Source organism: Patella vulgata, chromosome 8 (assembly GCF_932274485.2).
Source record: "Patella vulgata chromosome 8, xgPatVulg1.2, whole genome shotgun sequence".
Taxonomy (NCBI): Eukaryota; Metazoa; Mollusca; class Gastropoda; family Patellidae; genus Patella; species Patella vulgata.
Window position 1 is genome coordinate 5,104,344 of NC_065886.2, and position 17,016 is coordinate 5,121,359.

A 17,016-nucleotide genomic window follows, 5' to 3' on the forward strand; every position below is an offset into this window, starting at 1 on the left:
ATAGCCGAACTATTTCAACATTCATTTTCATTCGGTGAAATTTCCACCAGAAGAGATATTGCGCAACAGACCCCATATACTAGGCCCGTTTCTTTACTTGTGACGTATTCTGTGGGATAAAGACGCAAGACAGGCAGTAGGGTGAATCAGTTCACGTGAAGTTGTTGGTCTTAATAATAACGACACAAAATAAAATAGGGAGTAATAATCATGTCGAAGCAAGAATTCTCAGATGGTAAGTCTGTTTTTATTATGCATAAAGTATTTTATTTACAGAAAAAGAACGGGGAACTGGCGAGCGTGTATTAGGTCACCTCTCCCTTATGTACACCAAACAAATATTATTATCAATTCGTGACAACTTTAAATAACCTGCGTAAAGATTGAGGAACAATCTAGGCCTGCCTATATTAGGCTACCTCTCTCCAATGTTATTTATAATGTATACAAAATTAATATTACCAATTCATGAAAAGATGGTTATTATAAATAATATAAAAATTAATATTTACCAATTCATGAAAAGGTGGTTATTAATAATATACAAATTAATATTACCAATTCATGAAATGGTGGTTCTGAATGATATAAAAATTAAATACTATTATACTATTTATTTACAATTTCAGGTTTGCCATTTTCATAATATTTAATATATTCTCAATTTAACCCTCAGGCGATCATTAGAAACTTATAGAAGTTTTTTTATATCATTCTAGAAAAATTATCGAAGTCAGATTATAGTGATTAAAACGTAATAATTGACATCTTCAAATACACGATTACAGGCGAATATGTATCAAAGTTGTACACATACGCTAACGCCCTCTGGTGTAATAATGTTGATAATTCATTATATTTTTCTGGACATTTTCATTTCAAGATTTTAACTTCAAGACTTTTTGAAACGTAGAAAATATTTTCATAAGAGTTCAAATTCCAGATTTGTTTTTAGATACTTTCAGAAACCAATGAATTGATTTCTTTGTCGTGTAAAATTAAGAAATTATTATTTTTTTTTTAATTTTAATATTTAATGATATATAAAAGTTACCGATAAAACGCCGAAAATAAAACATAAAGTCAAGTTTTTGTTTAAAATGTTGATTTTGTGCATGAAACAAGAATCATTAGTTTAGAATGTTGCGTTCGTGTCTAAAATGTTCAAACTGGAATGTAGAAACAAGAATCATGAATATTGTCCCATTTGGTCTTCCATACGGGTGGTTTATAAATGTTTTTCAGGTCACGATGATAAACATATCTGGTACACAAGATGCGCGCTGTAGCATAAGATCTGTCATTGAGTCAGTCAACTGGCGTGGTTTCGATTCCCCGATTGTACGTGACAAGGAGTAGGGTCGCCTGTGTAACCTCGTGGGTTTTCTCCGAGTCCTCCGGTTTCCTCTTACTGCTAGAGACCCCTACGCGCAAGCGAATTATTGAAATAGATTTAAACCATGTGTTAGTCCCGAAATGACCTAGTTTGTGTCGAGTGGACGTTAAACCCCATTTCTCTCTCTCATTTAACATTTCAAATCACCCGACTTTTTTGTTGATTATCATCGATTATTGAGTTCAGGTTTATTTATTATAATAATATAGTACGACAGATGTTGGTAAGTAAGAGACTGCACGCCTTGCGCAATACACGATTGATGGAAACTCCCCAAATGGATTGACAGATGCAGACGCTTTGTGTTCTGACGCAATAAAATCAATTAATACCTTAAAGGGTCAATACCACTCTTGTTGTAACTGAATAATATGTCCTAATCTTTATTCTGGTCAACAAATTGTACTATTTTACAATATTCCAATTAATTGATGATACAAATTTCATCTTAACACACCTAATTTAAAAAAATGGAAAAATTCAACTAAATGATTTGAAAATAACTGGCGTAAAGCTTTTCAAATGTGACTTGGATTTAAAAATATTTTTGAGCCCTTTGGACAAGTAAAATAGGATTTAATGGATAATTTACACAACAGGTAGGACACTAACACATCTAGTACTTAGAATAAGGCTATTTTTTTTAATTTTCTGGAGCTGTCAAGCCAGCAAGAGTGTTATTGTCCCTTTAATATGACTCCTGTAACAACATGCTTAGGAGGGGGGATTTTCCCGGGCAGTGGCGCTACGACTTTGTAACTGACACGGGATCTTTTCAGTGCAAGGGATATCGGTTGTTTCTCCCATCCGACCGACTGGGCACTGTTTCTTGCCATTCCATCCTCCCCTTACACCACTGATAAGGTGAAACTACGATGCAAAATTCCGAGGTACTTTCTAAGTCATCTCCGGGATCGATATGGCTTCATGAAATAACATGTCTTACAACTTTGGTGATGGTTGACTGTTGGTAAAGAGTAATAGTTGATTTGGTTTGATTTTACAATATCGGTGTTGTTAAGTTTATACAAATTGGACATGAATGAGACAAATGCAATGGCGTTTAGGGATCTTCGTCGGTTGGTAAAAAAATAAATAAAATAAAATAACAATGCAGTTTTTGATGTGGGTGTTGTTAAACTTATACAAATTGGACATCTCCGATTAGTAAAAAAATAAAATAAAAAAAATGGACATCTCCGATTGGTAACAATGTTGTTTTTGATTTGACGTGAACCCTGAACGATTAGCATTCAAACCAGAGTAGGAAAAGATGTCGTTTGGGCAATCCCCGTCAACGGTGGGGCGCGAAAACCCATTCCGTTTCATTTCATTTCAAAGACAGATTCCCTTATCACAAAAACTGATGATAAATCTGGCTACTTAACATAGTCAATAAACACTTGTAAAGCGGATGTTTACACACTGTCAAGAAGTCAACCGATCAAATGTACACACTGTCATTATCGGATATTTAATATCATGTTAAGTCTTATCTCATTTCACACGTATATCCATGGTATATTATAATATTAATTATCAGTAATAAACATAATAAGTATACATAATTATACAAATGTGAATAATAATGTAATGTTCTGGAATGCGTATACATTGACTTACAGGTCATTACTCTGGTTACCAAAACAGGAAAAACTTTAAGATAAGAGACAGAGAGAGAGAATGGGGTTTAACGTTCACTCGACACAAACTAGGTCATTCCGGGACTAACATATGGTTCAACTTTTGTTTCAATAATCCACGTGCGCGTAGTGGTCTATAGCTGTGGGAGGAAACTAGAGGACCCGGAGAAAACCCACGAGGTTGGACAGGCGACCCTACTCCTTGTCACATATACAACCGGGGAATCGAAACCACGCCAGTTGACTCAATGACAGGCCTTATGATACAGCGCGCGCGTGCTAACCATTAGGCCATCCAACCCCCCTTATAATATTAGATCTGCTATGAAAATAAAATAAAATGGGGTTTAACGTCCTACTTGTCTGTATCGACTGGTCTAATGAAGACGCGCATGCGCCATACAGTGTGCTACTCTTATACCTACCTCCAACTGTCAAGGAATCTTTTACGCTGCTGGCTTACTTATAAGCGATAAAGCGTTTCGGTTGATGGTTCGTGGTAACCTGTTTGAAGCATTAATGTTTATTAGTTTCTTTAAGCCCCTGTCAGACCGGGGCGGCGTCCTTACAGCGCTGCTGCGACCGTACGGCGACCAGAAAATGCCCATGGTCGCCGGCAAACGTGAACACAGCGCGAGAAGATGTCCCCAAAAATTACAAACTTGAAAAAAGTCGCCCTCCCACAGCTTTCCAGGTCAGAACGCAGAACCTTGGCGTTTGTTTGGCGACCACGGAGACCACAGCACGATATCTGGCGTTTCCATCAAGCTTTCACCACTCTAATAACGATCTTGACATGCTCTGAGACCATTTTCCGTCACCGTAGCAGCGCAGTAAGGGCGCCACCCTGGTCTGACGGGGGGTATTACCTATCTACCATTGTGCACATAATTTCATGTTATCACCTTTAAAATGCAGGTATTTACTAATTGTGTGATGGGAGAGTCTATCGGTATCTGAATGAAGTTGTTGTTACCAATATTGTTATGTATTTATTGATGGGAGAGGCTATCGTAACACGTCGAAGTTGTTACGAATCTGTTTATGTATTAAGGGTTCGAGAGAGGAGAGGCTATCGGTTACATTTTGATACTTTAACCTATCCTTTTGTGTATTTATCGTGCAATGCAGTCGTCATCATAATGACGTAGGTAATGACGTAGGACACAAACATGGCCACTAAAAACTTACTTTCCAGTTTGATATGAATATCGAGTTACCGGAGGATAGACTTTATTAAGGTGACATAATCGGCAAACAAGGATGTGTTTGACATTATTATAGAGATGAAATAGGCTTTGTACAGCTGATATAATCGGTAAAATACACACGCAATACATGAGTCATAAATAGGATACCCGGAAGATGTTACGAAACTTTTTGTATTTAATGTGCGTCACCTTTGTTTCAACAGTTAAATATCTGTCAAACTTATATATAAACTCTACTTTCGCTGACAAAGGGCGAGTTATTGGGCTTGATATGCCCCAAATTGAAAAATGTAGACACATTCTATGCAAAAAAACGGGTTTATATCTTCACAATTATTTGGAGCAACAAAAGAAAAGACGATGTTTCACATAAAGACCACCGCCACTTTTCTACCAAAAAAATTAAAATAAAATAAATAAATAAATAAATAAATACTATCAGTGGTTGTCGCGCACAGGGTTTTGTGGAAATAAAATAAGTTCAATACAACAAATATTTGTATACACACAAATTCTTTCCTGTATATACAAGACAACTACAACAGTTAATTGTATTTACACCCCTTCTATGTCAATTACAACAAGTTGAATAATAAATAGCGGCAATATGAATAATTTGTTTCATCTCGCGATCAAGGTGCTGCAGTATGCGGATGTTAAAGTTGGGAGTATAACTAGTAGGACCGTTGGTCCAGATATTTAGAATATATTAAAATTTAGCAAAAAAAATAATAATCGTTCATATTTTTCTTTCAGTTAAGGATCCCCAAGGATACCCCCCGCAGCAAGGATACCCCCCACAACAAGGATATCCCCCGCAATATAACTCTCAGCAGGGATATCCCCCACAACAAGGATATGGTCAAGCGCAATACCCAGCCGGTAGCAATGTTATTGTAAGTATGAATTATATAGTATTTACTTATATTTTGTTGGTTTTTAATTTATCACTAGACTGCAGTCATTTTATCTTTTCTGGATTAAAGATAATTCGAGATGGAATGCACAAAGCCTACTATTTAAGTTTAAAATGTTGTGTGTGGTTTTAAAGATATGCAACCTTAACTTAATAAAACTGATGGTTGCAAGGATCTTTGATTCCTCTTGGGGTGGGGAGGAGGGTCAGGGGCATAATAGATCATAAGGTCTATTAAGTGGCGTGGTTTCGATTCTCCGCTTGTACCTGAAGGGTCACCTGTCCACAGATTTTCTCCGGGTCCCCTGGTTTTGTCCCACAGATGAAGACCCCAACGCGCAGGCGAATTATTGAAATAATGTTGAACCATGTGCTAGTCCAGAAATGACCTAATTTATGTCGAGTGGACGTTAAACGGGGCCACAGCGGATTCAGTTCATAAGGCTCTGGCGCACTAACCCTTAGATTCCGTGTTTGACCCCAAACATATTGGGCCAGACTAGGGTTATTATATAAATGATACTAAGTTATTTATTTTACCAGAGAATCTTTTTGGTTTCAGGTAACAACACAGCCACAGCCGTCAACACTCTACGTGACAAAACCCCAGGATTATCTGGGATTCTCCATCTTCGTTTGTCTGTGCTGTTTCTGGCCAATTGGAATAGCTTCAATAATTTATTCATGCGGGGTAAGTATTTGAAACTGAATGAAATGCTATTTAAGAGAGAGAGAGAGAGAGAGAGAGAGAGAGAAATGAAATGATATGGGGTTTAACGTCCTACTGTTCTGCTCCTATACTGGGCTAATGAAGACGGGCATACGCCATACAGTGTGCTATGAGGGAAATTTTGCCCGGGCAACGGCACTATCGCCTACTATTATATCGAATTCCAACTGCCAAGGGGTCTTTTACGTGCATTCCAATGTATACACGGGACCTCGGTTTTTCGTCTCATCCGAAAGACTATACAGCTGTCCTTGTCAGGCCCTCCGTTCTGCACCACTGACAAGGGGAAATCACGTCGGAAAATCCAGATGAACTTTCTCGGCCAATGCAGGGATCGAACACCCGACCTCCTGGCTAGCGAGCCAGCGTCTTAATCACCTAGCCACCGTGGCCCCGAGAGAGAGAGAGAGAGAGAGAGAGAGAGAGAGAGAGAGCGTGGTTAGCATTGACAGATTTTATGTGACAAGGAAGGAGAAGGGTCTCTTGTCGAAAAAATGATTTAGTTTGTGTTGCTCTCTCTTGTAACACTATCGTTAGTGATAACAGTAGACCAGTTTAGTAAATACAACATTTATTTACAACGGGAACATATAACAGCTACAGTTACATACATACAACAACAATACGGTACTTAAACTAAACAAGAACTAGTCTACGATAGGAACACATCTAACAATCTTGAATCAACCATTCCGCCCCTCTGCCAAGGCAGCGGCTGAACTCGGGGGGAGCTCTATTCCAAGTCTGACTTGCTGTCAGTAAACGTTGCTTATAAAGCCTCTAACAATTAGCTGAGGTGGACAGGAGTGATAATCAAATATGGTATTGTTTATTATCAATTATGGTGTTTGTAATTAAACTGCATATTTCTTTAAAAATCATTGTCAGGTCAAGGTATATATGATACATTCTCTTTGAAGTTCAGTCTAGTGTTACACGTGGATCATGTGTAGCTTGTTAAAGAACATCTTGAATAAACTAGATGTTTATTAAGAACGTGTCTTCACAGAAGTTGTCGAGAGTTTAAACGTCAACTTCAGTTATAGATCAGATTGTCACACCAGGTTATTTATTAAAAATAAATAACGATCATAATATAAACGTCAACTTCAGGTATAAATCACTCTGTTACATTCCTCCCCCACCAGAAAGTTATTAATTAAAAAAAAATTAATAACGAACACAATTTAAAGTCAACTTCATCTGTATTACATGTACTTGATGGCACATTAATAAATGTATATCACACACGAAATAAAACAGCACTCATGATATAATAAAAACACACGCGATCATATATGTATACTATACTACAGGAACAACATTTGTCCTAGACTTTTCTGTAGGACAATACCATTTATTCGGTCGACACTTCTCGTTGTACCATTAAATTCTGGCATTCTTCTCGACTAACTCATGACAAAGTTAATGTCACTTGCTTATTTCTAAATGCTGGTGTGGAATTATCTGTTCCATGGAGCGTATTTTCGTCCTCGGTCTCAGCCGACACCATCTCCTTAATTAACGTTGTTACCTAACATGCATTAAATACAATACAATAGCAATACTTTAAAGCCATTACAATATGGCCATTACAATTCTAAAATATCATTACACTGATATACATGCTATAATATTAGATACAATATAAATACTTGGTTATACTATAAAACACATTTTAAAAAAGAAAATCATACAAAAAAACACTGTTTCATTGTCAATAAGTTCACTTCATAATTATATCTTCTGTTTCTTAGTTCTGTTGCTTGCACGGTTACTTTTGTGAACTTCTGGAAACTTCGCTTGAGAGCCATATCTTGTTTCGTACTGGAATTCCCCTGTCTGTTTCTGCGTTGTTGTACGTTAAGATATAGTACAATAAATCCCATAAATGACCAGTGTACTTGCTCAATTAGACCACTAATAATTCAATTACATTACCCTCAATTTGTATAACATTTATTTTAAAATTAATTTGATACGATTACATCTTACTTAAATTCTTTCCTTTAAGTTTACTTAAAATTAAAATTGTATTTACTTCATTGGGAATACACCTGTATTAATACTTAATTCTCGTTACTTTTAACTGAATAAACTATTGACAATAGAACTTAATCTGTCCAATTAATCAAATTTAGCATTATTAATTAGTACTTATCACCTACAGTAATTAATAATGTTAAAACTCATTAGTATTCTTCCTTACTTACTGACAGTGACAGTTTTATCTCATAATTAACAAATCATCTTCAATTAATTACCCTAACCTATAATTAATTACCCCTTTTCAAATTTCCATATAGATACTCCCTATTAACATTTAGTTTAACACATATAACAATTTACAAATAAGTTTCCAATACATAACTATGGTTTACGTATACGCTACGCATGACATATCAGGGAATTCAAAATCTATTCGACAGCTAATCGCACATTCAAATCCAACTTTAAATTACCCATTTTACCATGGTATATTTTTCGCTTTTAACACATACTTTGAACTTTATACTTTTTTAACAAAACGACACGAATAATCCAGAAACAGTGATATTTGCATAAGCTACTCGCTATAAATTGCAATTCACCCGGTTTCACATTAAATCATTTATTTAAAACCTAATACCGACCCACACGCTATCTCGCGAATTTACAAAGGGCCGGTCAGTTTAAATATTTTCCTTGGGCATGTTCCTTTACCCAAAAAATAAACGCTACTCGCGATTTTACACAAATCCATACCTTAACCTTACGCGGTTAACACATATACATTACTTGGACATAACACTACATTACATTATTACGATCTAACCTTATAGATCGGAGACATCATTTATTTCTTTTAGCTTAGTTTTACCGTTTCCCATTTTATGATTTTTATTTAGTCCTACGTTTATAGAAAATTTCCCATTTTTAAACCTAACTCTTATTTACTTAACAACGTACCGTATCTACTATGTAGCACTATACAGTTCTATGAGTCACTGGCTAGATGTGGACATCTCCGAAAAACCCCACATCCAACGTGTGGCGCATGCTCTCTTCATTGCAACATATTATACTAACCTTGTGATCGTCCATTGTTTTAAACTTCACTGGTTTCACTTATTCCGTAACTTATCCCCTTAACTTATTTTCTTAACTTATTTCCTAAACTTATTTCCTTAACTTAATTATTTTACTAGTTTTACATTCTTTTTAAACCTTTATTTTTAGCAAATCCCTAACCTTTAAAAATTGTTAAAATTATCCCGTGGTCTTTTTCGCTTTCCATGGTCAATTAACTAGGAAATATGCACCTACCTTAAAAACCGTCTGGAAACTTCATCTTTTTCCAAAGATTTCTCCCAGGATCGCATCCGGACATCAGTGGTTCCATTACTGTTATCTTTTCAACGTGTAATTTTAACTAGAGAATTCTGGTGTCTAACAAGATTTTCTGCGGCCCCATAGGACTGGTTCACGATGTGTCAGGTTCACTGGTTCACGAGCCCCATTACTGTTACTGTAACACTATCGTTAGTGATAGCAGTAGACCAGTTTAGTAAATACAGCATTTATTTACAACGGGAACATATAACAGCTACAGTTACATACATACAACAACAATACGGTACTTAAACTATACAAGAACTAGTCTACGACAGGAACACATCTAACAATCTTGAATCAACCATTCCGCCCCTCTGCCAAGGCAGCGGCTGAACTCGGGGGGAGCTCTATTCCAAGTCTGACTTGCTGTCAGTAAACGTTGCTTATAAAGCCTCTAACAATTAGCTGAGGTGGACAGGAGTGATAATCAAATATGGTATTGTTTATTATCAATTATGGTGTTTGTAATTAAACTGCATATTTCTTTAAAAGTCATTGTCAGGTCAAGGTATATATGATACATTCTCTTTGAAGTTCAGTCTAGTGTTACACGCGGATCATGTGTAGCTTGTTAAAGAACATCTTGAATAAACTAGATGTTTATTAAGAACGTGTCTTCACAGAAGTTGTCGAGAGTTTAAACGTCAACTTCAGTTATAAATCACTCTCTCTCTCTCTCTCTCTCTCTCTCTCCCGTCAATCTAGAGATACGATCTAACTGGGTATCCTGAACGATAGATGTCATTGTCTACAAACTATTTACATCAATTAAAACACTTGAACTCATAAAGAAAGGAAGCAACATATGACTTACCTCCGGATCCGTTCATTTCATTTCATTTATTGTTTATTGTTTTTCATGACTTACCACCGCCCAGAATGACAACATTACTGCGCTGTATTATTACAGGTCCGGCACTACATAGCGCAGCGCGATGGACCCTTTCGGCGAGCCCTCATATCCATTCACTTGGTATAATATTTCAATGGCATTTTGTAATTGAACTGGAGTACACAGGTCACAATTCTATGGAATACAATTACTGCTTATTACTGAGTCATGTTTAGTCTTCAACTAGGCTTCATTATCAAGCAATGATAAACTATGAGAGAGAGAGAGAGAGAGAGAGAGAGAGAGCGAGAGAGAGAGAGAAATGGGGTTTAACGTCCACTCGACACAAACTAGGTCATTTCGGGACTAACATATGGTTTAATTTTATTTCAATAATTCGCTTGCCCATAGGGGTCTTTAGCAGTGGGAGGAAACCGGAGGACCCGGAGAAAACCCACGAGGTTGGACAGGCGACCCTTCTCCTTGTCACATACCGCGCCAGTCGACTCAATGACAGACTTTATGATACAGCGCGCGCACGCTAACCATTCAGCCCCCCCCCCGGATAAAATATGAAAATATGACAAGACAATATATACGTGTACACAACATCACATAGTTATTTCTTGTAATGTCTATGTAGCTTGTGGTGTCCGTATGTTTGTCTTATAGGTTTTGTTGTCTCCGTGCAGTGCGGTCCTAATATTCTGTAGTTTGTGGTGTGGTTTGTATGTAACAATGTGTAGGGTCGCCTTTCTAACCTCGTGGGTTTTCTCCAGGTCCTTCAGTTTACCCCACCCACCCCATTCCACTGTTAAATACCCCACCCCATTCCACTGTTAAATACCCCCACCCCATTCCACTGTTAAATACCCCCACCCCATTCCACTGTTAAATACTCCCACGCACAAGCGAATCATTGAAATAAAATTGAACCATACGTTAGTCCCGAAATGACCTAACTTGTGTCGAGTGGGTGTAACACCCCCCCCCTCTCTCTCTCTCTCTCTCTCTCTCTCTCTCTTAGCTATGTTTTAGCAGCGCATGGAGGACAAGGAGAACAACAAGATGGGTATCATTTAAGGCTGTAAATAAAATGAGTTTTAATGTATGCTTACCATAACTCTTTTTCAGTCACGTGATGCCTTTACTGCTGGAGATGTGAACACTGCTCAAGCCAAGGCATCAACAGCTCGTACTTTAAACATTATTGGCCTGGTACTGGGTATTATTTGTATCATAGTAGGCATAGTTCTCAGGGTGGTCGTTTATTCAACGGCAGTAGTAACCACCAGGTCTACTACTTATGGATAATCGAGTACAATATATTATGCACTGGACACTCGTGGTTACTTATAAATATTAACTAATAATGATAAAGACAAAAAATAGGGTTTACCTTTCTACTGTTCTACTCTTGACTGGGCTATTTAAGACGCCATACCACAGTCTGCTGTGAGGGAAATTTTGCCAAGGTTGCGGCACTATGGCCTACTCTTATATCCCTACTCTTATATCGAATTCCAACTGCCATGGGTTCTTTTATGCGCACGCCAATGTTTACCCTTTATCCATATTTCGTCCCATCCTAAAGACTAGACACTGTTCCTTGTCGGGCCATCCTTCCTACACTACTGACAAGGGAAAACCGCGCCGGAAATTCCCGAGGAACTTTGTCGGCCAACACTGGAAGCGAACCCGAGATCTCATGGCTAGCGCTAGCGGCTCCCTAATGCACGAACTTAATTAAATTATCTATGCATTAAAATAAAATCTACTTTACGGAATGTCTTTTATATAACTTACGATTTTATCATTAAATATAATATTGTTGTTAGATTATCTCTTTTCTTTATTGTATCCCATTTTATCATTAAACAATCTCCTTTCTTTGCCATAATATCACATTTTATGTAACCGAAAATATCCATGGCTATTTTTGTTAGTATTTTTGTGGGTGTGGTGTAGGATGGGGTGGTTTTTATGTATTTATTTTTGTTTGTTTGTTTTATCTTTGTTTAAAAACAGCGATGAATAATATTTATCTTTAATTGTTGATATAAATATTATCTGTGACTAATAAGTATAATTTTTCTTTCCTATTTTTAATTGCTTGTTAAGCTTATTCATAGTTTATACACATGTGCAGCAAGTGGCTTTCCTTTTATAAATGTAGTTTTTATTATTATTATTATTATTATTGCAGTGTATATTCAATGGATGTCGGAAAAAAACTTTCTTGTTCTTTTCTATTTTTTTTACTAAATTAAAACTGCAATGTTTTAAAATTGTGCAAGTAATTGTACTTGTTAATAAATAAGTTTTTTTTTATAATTATTGTTTTTATTATTATTATTGCAGTGTATACTCAATGGATATTGGAAAATAATCTTCGTGTTCGTTTCTATTTTCTTTACTAAATTACAACTGATATCTTTACAATTATTTGTATTTTTAAGAGGGGTTGGGTGACCGAATGGTTTAATGCGTTTGCGTGAGATCGTAAGTTCTGTCATTGTGTCAACCCGCGTGTACGTGACAAGGAGTGGGGCTGCCTGTCCAACCTCGTGGTCCTCCGGTTATTGAAATACAATTGATTCATATGTTGGTCTCAAAATCACCTAGTATGTGTCGATTGGACGTTAAACCCCACTCTCCGTCTCCAATAACAAGGTTGGCGCAGAACAGTTGGACGTTAAACTCTACCTCATTTATTTATATTATTAAAATGAAATGAAATGGGGTTTAACGTCCAACTGTTCTGCTGTTCTTTTCCAATTGGGCTAATGAAGACAGAACAGTTGGACGTTAAACCCTACCTCATTTATTTATATTATTGAAATGAAATGAAATGGGGTTTAACGTCCAACTGTTCTGCTGTTCTTTTCCAATGGGCTAATGAAGACAGAACAGTTGGACGTTAAACCCTCTCTCATTTATTTATATTTTTAAAATGAAATGAAATGGGGTTTAACGTCCAACTGTTCTGCTGTTCTTTTCCAATGGGCTAATGAAGACAGAACAGTTGGACGTTAAACCCTCTCTCATTTATTTATATTTTTAAAATGAAATGAAATGGGGTTTAACGTCCAACTGTTCTGCTGTTCTTTTCCAATGGGCTAATGAAGACGGAACAGTTGGACGTTAAACCCTACCTCATTTATTTATATTATTAAAATGAAATGAAATGGGGTTTAACGTCCAACTGTTCTGCTGTTCTTTTCCAATTGGGCTAATGAAGACGGACATACGCCATACAGTGTGCAATGAGGACAAGTTTGCCCGGCCTACTCTTATATCGAATTCTTTTACGTGCACGCCAATGTGTACACGGGACCTCGGTTGTTCGTCCCATCCGAAAGACTAGACAGTTATCCTTGTCAGTCCCTCCGTCATGCACCATTGCCAAGCGGAAACCACGCCAGAAAATCCTGATGAACTTTATCGGTCAACACCGGGATCGAACCAGCGACCTTCAGGATAGCGAGCCAGCGTTTAAATCACGGAGCCATAGTGGCACCTTATATTATTGAATGAACTCAACCTATAAAATTCTGGAAACTATGGCGACTCAGTAGTTAAACATACATTATGCAAGAGCTAAATCTGCCTATTGCAAGTCTTTATGTAGGCTTCAGATGTTATAGAAATTATTAATTAGACCTTCATTTACACGCCGTAGACCCACTGATGGCTTGGATACAGTTTGGATTTAAACAGTCGTCTATTTAAAATTAAATCAATAAATGGCGGACCAAGCTAACGTTTACCGTTAGTCACTGATGTCACTACCGGAAACTGGTGATGAAAGGCCTGCTAAGCGAGGCTACCATAGCCATTGAGTTATCGTCTGTCAATTTTCATAGACGGTGCAGACACAATTGATGCCATTTTCTAGTCCAAACTTTGAACAGTGACAATTCCGTTCAGAACAAAGTAATTTGACTGAAATTTTCAACAGTTTCTTTTTTTTTATCATCTTTTTTCGAATTATTGTAGTAAGAATGGCCAACTCTTTATAAAACTCTTAACTAATGTACCTTTAAAGATACATTATGTAAGATTTAGATAAAGAACTAGCCATTCTTGCTATAATAGTTCGAAAGTAGATGATGTAAAATGAATAATTTGAAAATTTCATTCAAATTACTCTATTGCAAGCGAAGATTAGCCTTTGAAGGTTTGACAGACGTGTGCAATAATTTCAACCACCGTACTGGTTGATCGAAGCTAACTCTCGGTCCTCCATATTTGATTAAATCAAAGTATCGCTGAACCATTCTAATCTATTTAATATCGGAGAAATCTGATGCCATCTAGAGTTGATTATGGTCTGGATAAGTTAATTAATGTCTAATTAATAATTTAGATAACATTTCAGGCCTAAAGAAAGACCTGCAATAGGCAGATTTAGCTCTTGCATAATGTATGTTTAAGGCGCTGGTTCACACACCAGGAGTTCCGGGGTTCCTTCCCAGTGCTGGATTCCCCTTGGCAGTGGGTATTGGTCGGAGGCATATATATTCTATTATCGAGTTACATCATACGTATTTGATATTTATCAATATTTATCACAATAACAAGAATGTTTAAGATATACTTATGAATCATTATTCATATTAATGTAAATCATGCTCAAGTGGATTGAAAGCGGATCTGTTTTTTTTTTATAAACAATATTTTTATTCAGGATGTCTGAATGGGATTGGGGAACAGGCTTAGCCTATGTAAAACCCCTCTCCCTAGATAATATACATACATAGTATTAAAACAAAGGAACAAAATGGGTGTATATACACAGTTAAAATGACAAACGCATACATACGGATGACATTTTGGATTTTATTGGATTTTATATATTTGGGTTAACTGTCTGCCTTGGTTTTTGAATTCTTTTTTTGAATTGTCAGATATCCTCTCATCGTCTCATATAACAACTTTTCATCTTCAACGGAATTATCAGTGAAATGAAATTCGATCGTTTGTCTCTTACCGCTCGTTACTTCCGTCAGTTATATACAAGGACAATTCATGTTTGTCATGTTTGACGTCACTTCCCGTTTCTTCACGTACTTGTTACACAACTCCCGTAGCAATGATCTCTGTGTTAAAATTATATTTGGGGTGTATTTAACGACCTCTATCACATATTTTATAACGACTGACACCAATATTGTCCTTTAATCTTGTTACAAACCAACCAAAGTCAACGCTTCATTTTGATTAAAATGTGGGGGGTTGGATGGCTGAATGGTTAGTGTGCGCGCGCGGTATCATAAAGTCTGCCATTGAGTCGACTGGCGTGGTTTCGAATCCCCGGTTGTACGTGACAAGGAGTAGGGTCGCCTGTCCAACCTCGTGGGTTTTCTCCAGGTCCTCCGGTTTCCCCCCACTGCTAAAGACCCCTATCTATTTTCTTCTTCATGGTTGAAAATTTGAGGTTGGGGTAAGTCATCTTTTTGCATCTTTTGTTTTAGAGTAAAGCTTTTAGGCTATATAGTAGTAGACGCAGTTCATATAATTATTTACAGGCTTACCTGGTCAGATATTTTGCAATCTTCAATAATTTGGTATACTATTGGGAAACAATAGAGCAAACAGTGAAGCGTGTGTAGAGAATAAGGCCGGATGTGTACAGGTGGCTGACAAGAAACAAACTGGAAGTGAGATCGGCTAACCTTTCCAGGTCATAAGCCTCCCATGTCCGCCATATTTATTTCACAAATTGGAAACAAGTATGGCGGCTTGGGGGCGTTAACATTTTTTTATTTAATTATTTCGGTATTTTTGTAACCGGAGTTCAGCTTTAAAATGAACAGAGAGTGCATTCAAGGTGTACTCTTAAACTGGGTCAATCATACGTGCCCAACCAAGTGGAAACAGGACCCTGCCTCAAATATAGCTGATTTCTAGGTAATGCTCAGTCATGCATGTCAGACAAAGCGATGTGACAATTCATTATTTCGCAAGCTGATCTCTGTTATCGCTACTAAAATAAACCGTGAATGCGTTTTTCTTCTATTTTAGCCCGTTAAACATACATTATGCAAGAGCTAAATCTACCTATTGCAGGTCTTTCTTTAGGCCTGAAATGTTTTCTACATTATTAATTAGACATTAATTAACTTATCCAGGTCATAATCAACCCTCGGTGGCATCGGAAAACAGTTCAGCCATATTTTGATTTAAGCTAAAAATGGAGGAGCGAGACTTAGCTTCGAATAACCAGTACCGTGCTTGAAATTATTGCACACGTCTTGTCAAACCTCCAAAGGCTAATATCTTCGCTCGCAATATCCTCTCACAGTCTCACACAACAACTTTTGGTCTTCGAAGGAATTATTAGTGAGCAGAAATTCGGCCGTGTATCTGTTATCACTCGTCACATCAGTCAGTTATATAGAGAAATGATGTGATAGAATACATAACTCTTATTTATTAAAAAGATATTTTAATACTGGACAACATATTTACAGGTACATAATAACATCATTTGGTTGGGTGAAGTTACGTCTAGCTATAGCTGCTTCCCCTCGGTCTCACAGGACCCCTCTGCCCGGTGTCAAGGGCAGACCCTCTCCCGAGGTCCGGGAGACCTCTCAGCCTCTACGGGCCTCTCTTGTCCCTCCTTTGTACCCTCCTTTTCTGCTTGTAAACTAGGCTTTTTATATCGGTTAAGGCACGCCATAGTTAATACCATTCGTAATCAGAACAATGAAAAGTAATTATTAAGATTCACACATCTTAGCTCAAGACAAAAGGTGTCAATACGTGTTAAGCCTGAATCTTATACCATATAGCCACTCCGGGTATACATGTTTGTACAATCCATTAAATCTTACATAATATTATTTCAACAACCTACACCTGATATAGATTAAATCTTACAATTAATCTGTCACTTAATATATGT

The 17,016-nt window shown here is 37.0% G+C and overlaps 1 protein-coding gene across 1 annotated transcript; it reads left to right on the forward strand.

Annotated features, from left to right (window-relative positions):
- On the forward strand, positions 1 to 12,433 carry LOC126829425 (proline-rich transmembrane protein 2). The gene is made up of 4 exons (XM_050559333.2): positions 1 to 235; positions 5,007 to 5,146; positions 5,729 to 5,857; positions 11,238 to 12,433. The coding sequence occupies exons 1-4, from the start codon at positions 211 to 213 to the stop codon at positions 11,415 to 11,417; spliced, it is 474 nt and encodes a 157-aa protein (XP_050415290.1). The 5' UTR covers positions 1 to 210; the 3' UTR covers positions 11,418 to 12,433.
- The last annotated feature ends 4,583 nt before the right edge of the window (positions 12,434 to 17,016 follow it).

What these genes read in the sequence shown, in the direction of transcription:
- LOC126829425 (XM_050559333.2), top strand. Translation starts at nt 211, where the DNA reads ATGTCGAAGCAAGAATTCTCAGATG. An exon ending in CAGCCGGTAGCAATGTTATT is followed by an intron (nt 5,147 to 5,728) that starts GTAAGTATGAAT and finishes TTTTGGTTTCAG; the next exon opens with GTAACAACACAGCCACAGCC. An exon ending in CAATAATTTATTCATGCGGG is followed by an intron (nt 5,858 to 11,237) that starts GTAAGTATTTGA and finishes ACTCTTTTTCAG; the next exon opens with TCACGTGATGCCTTTACTGC.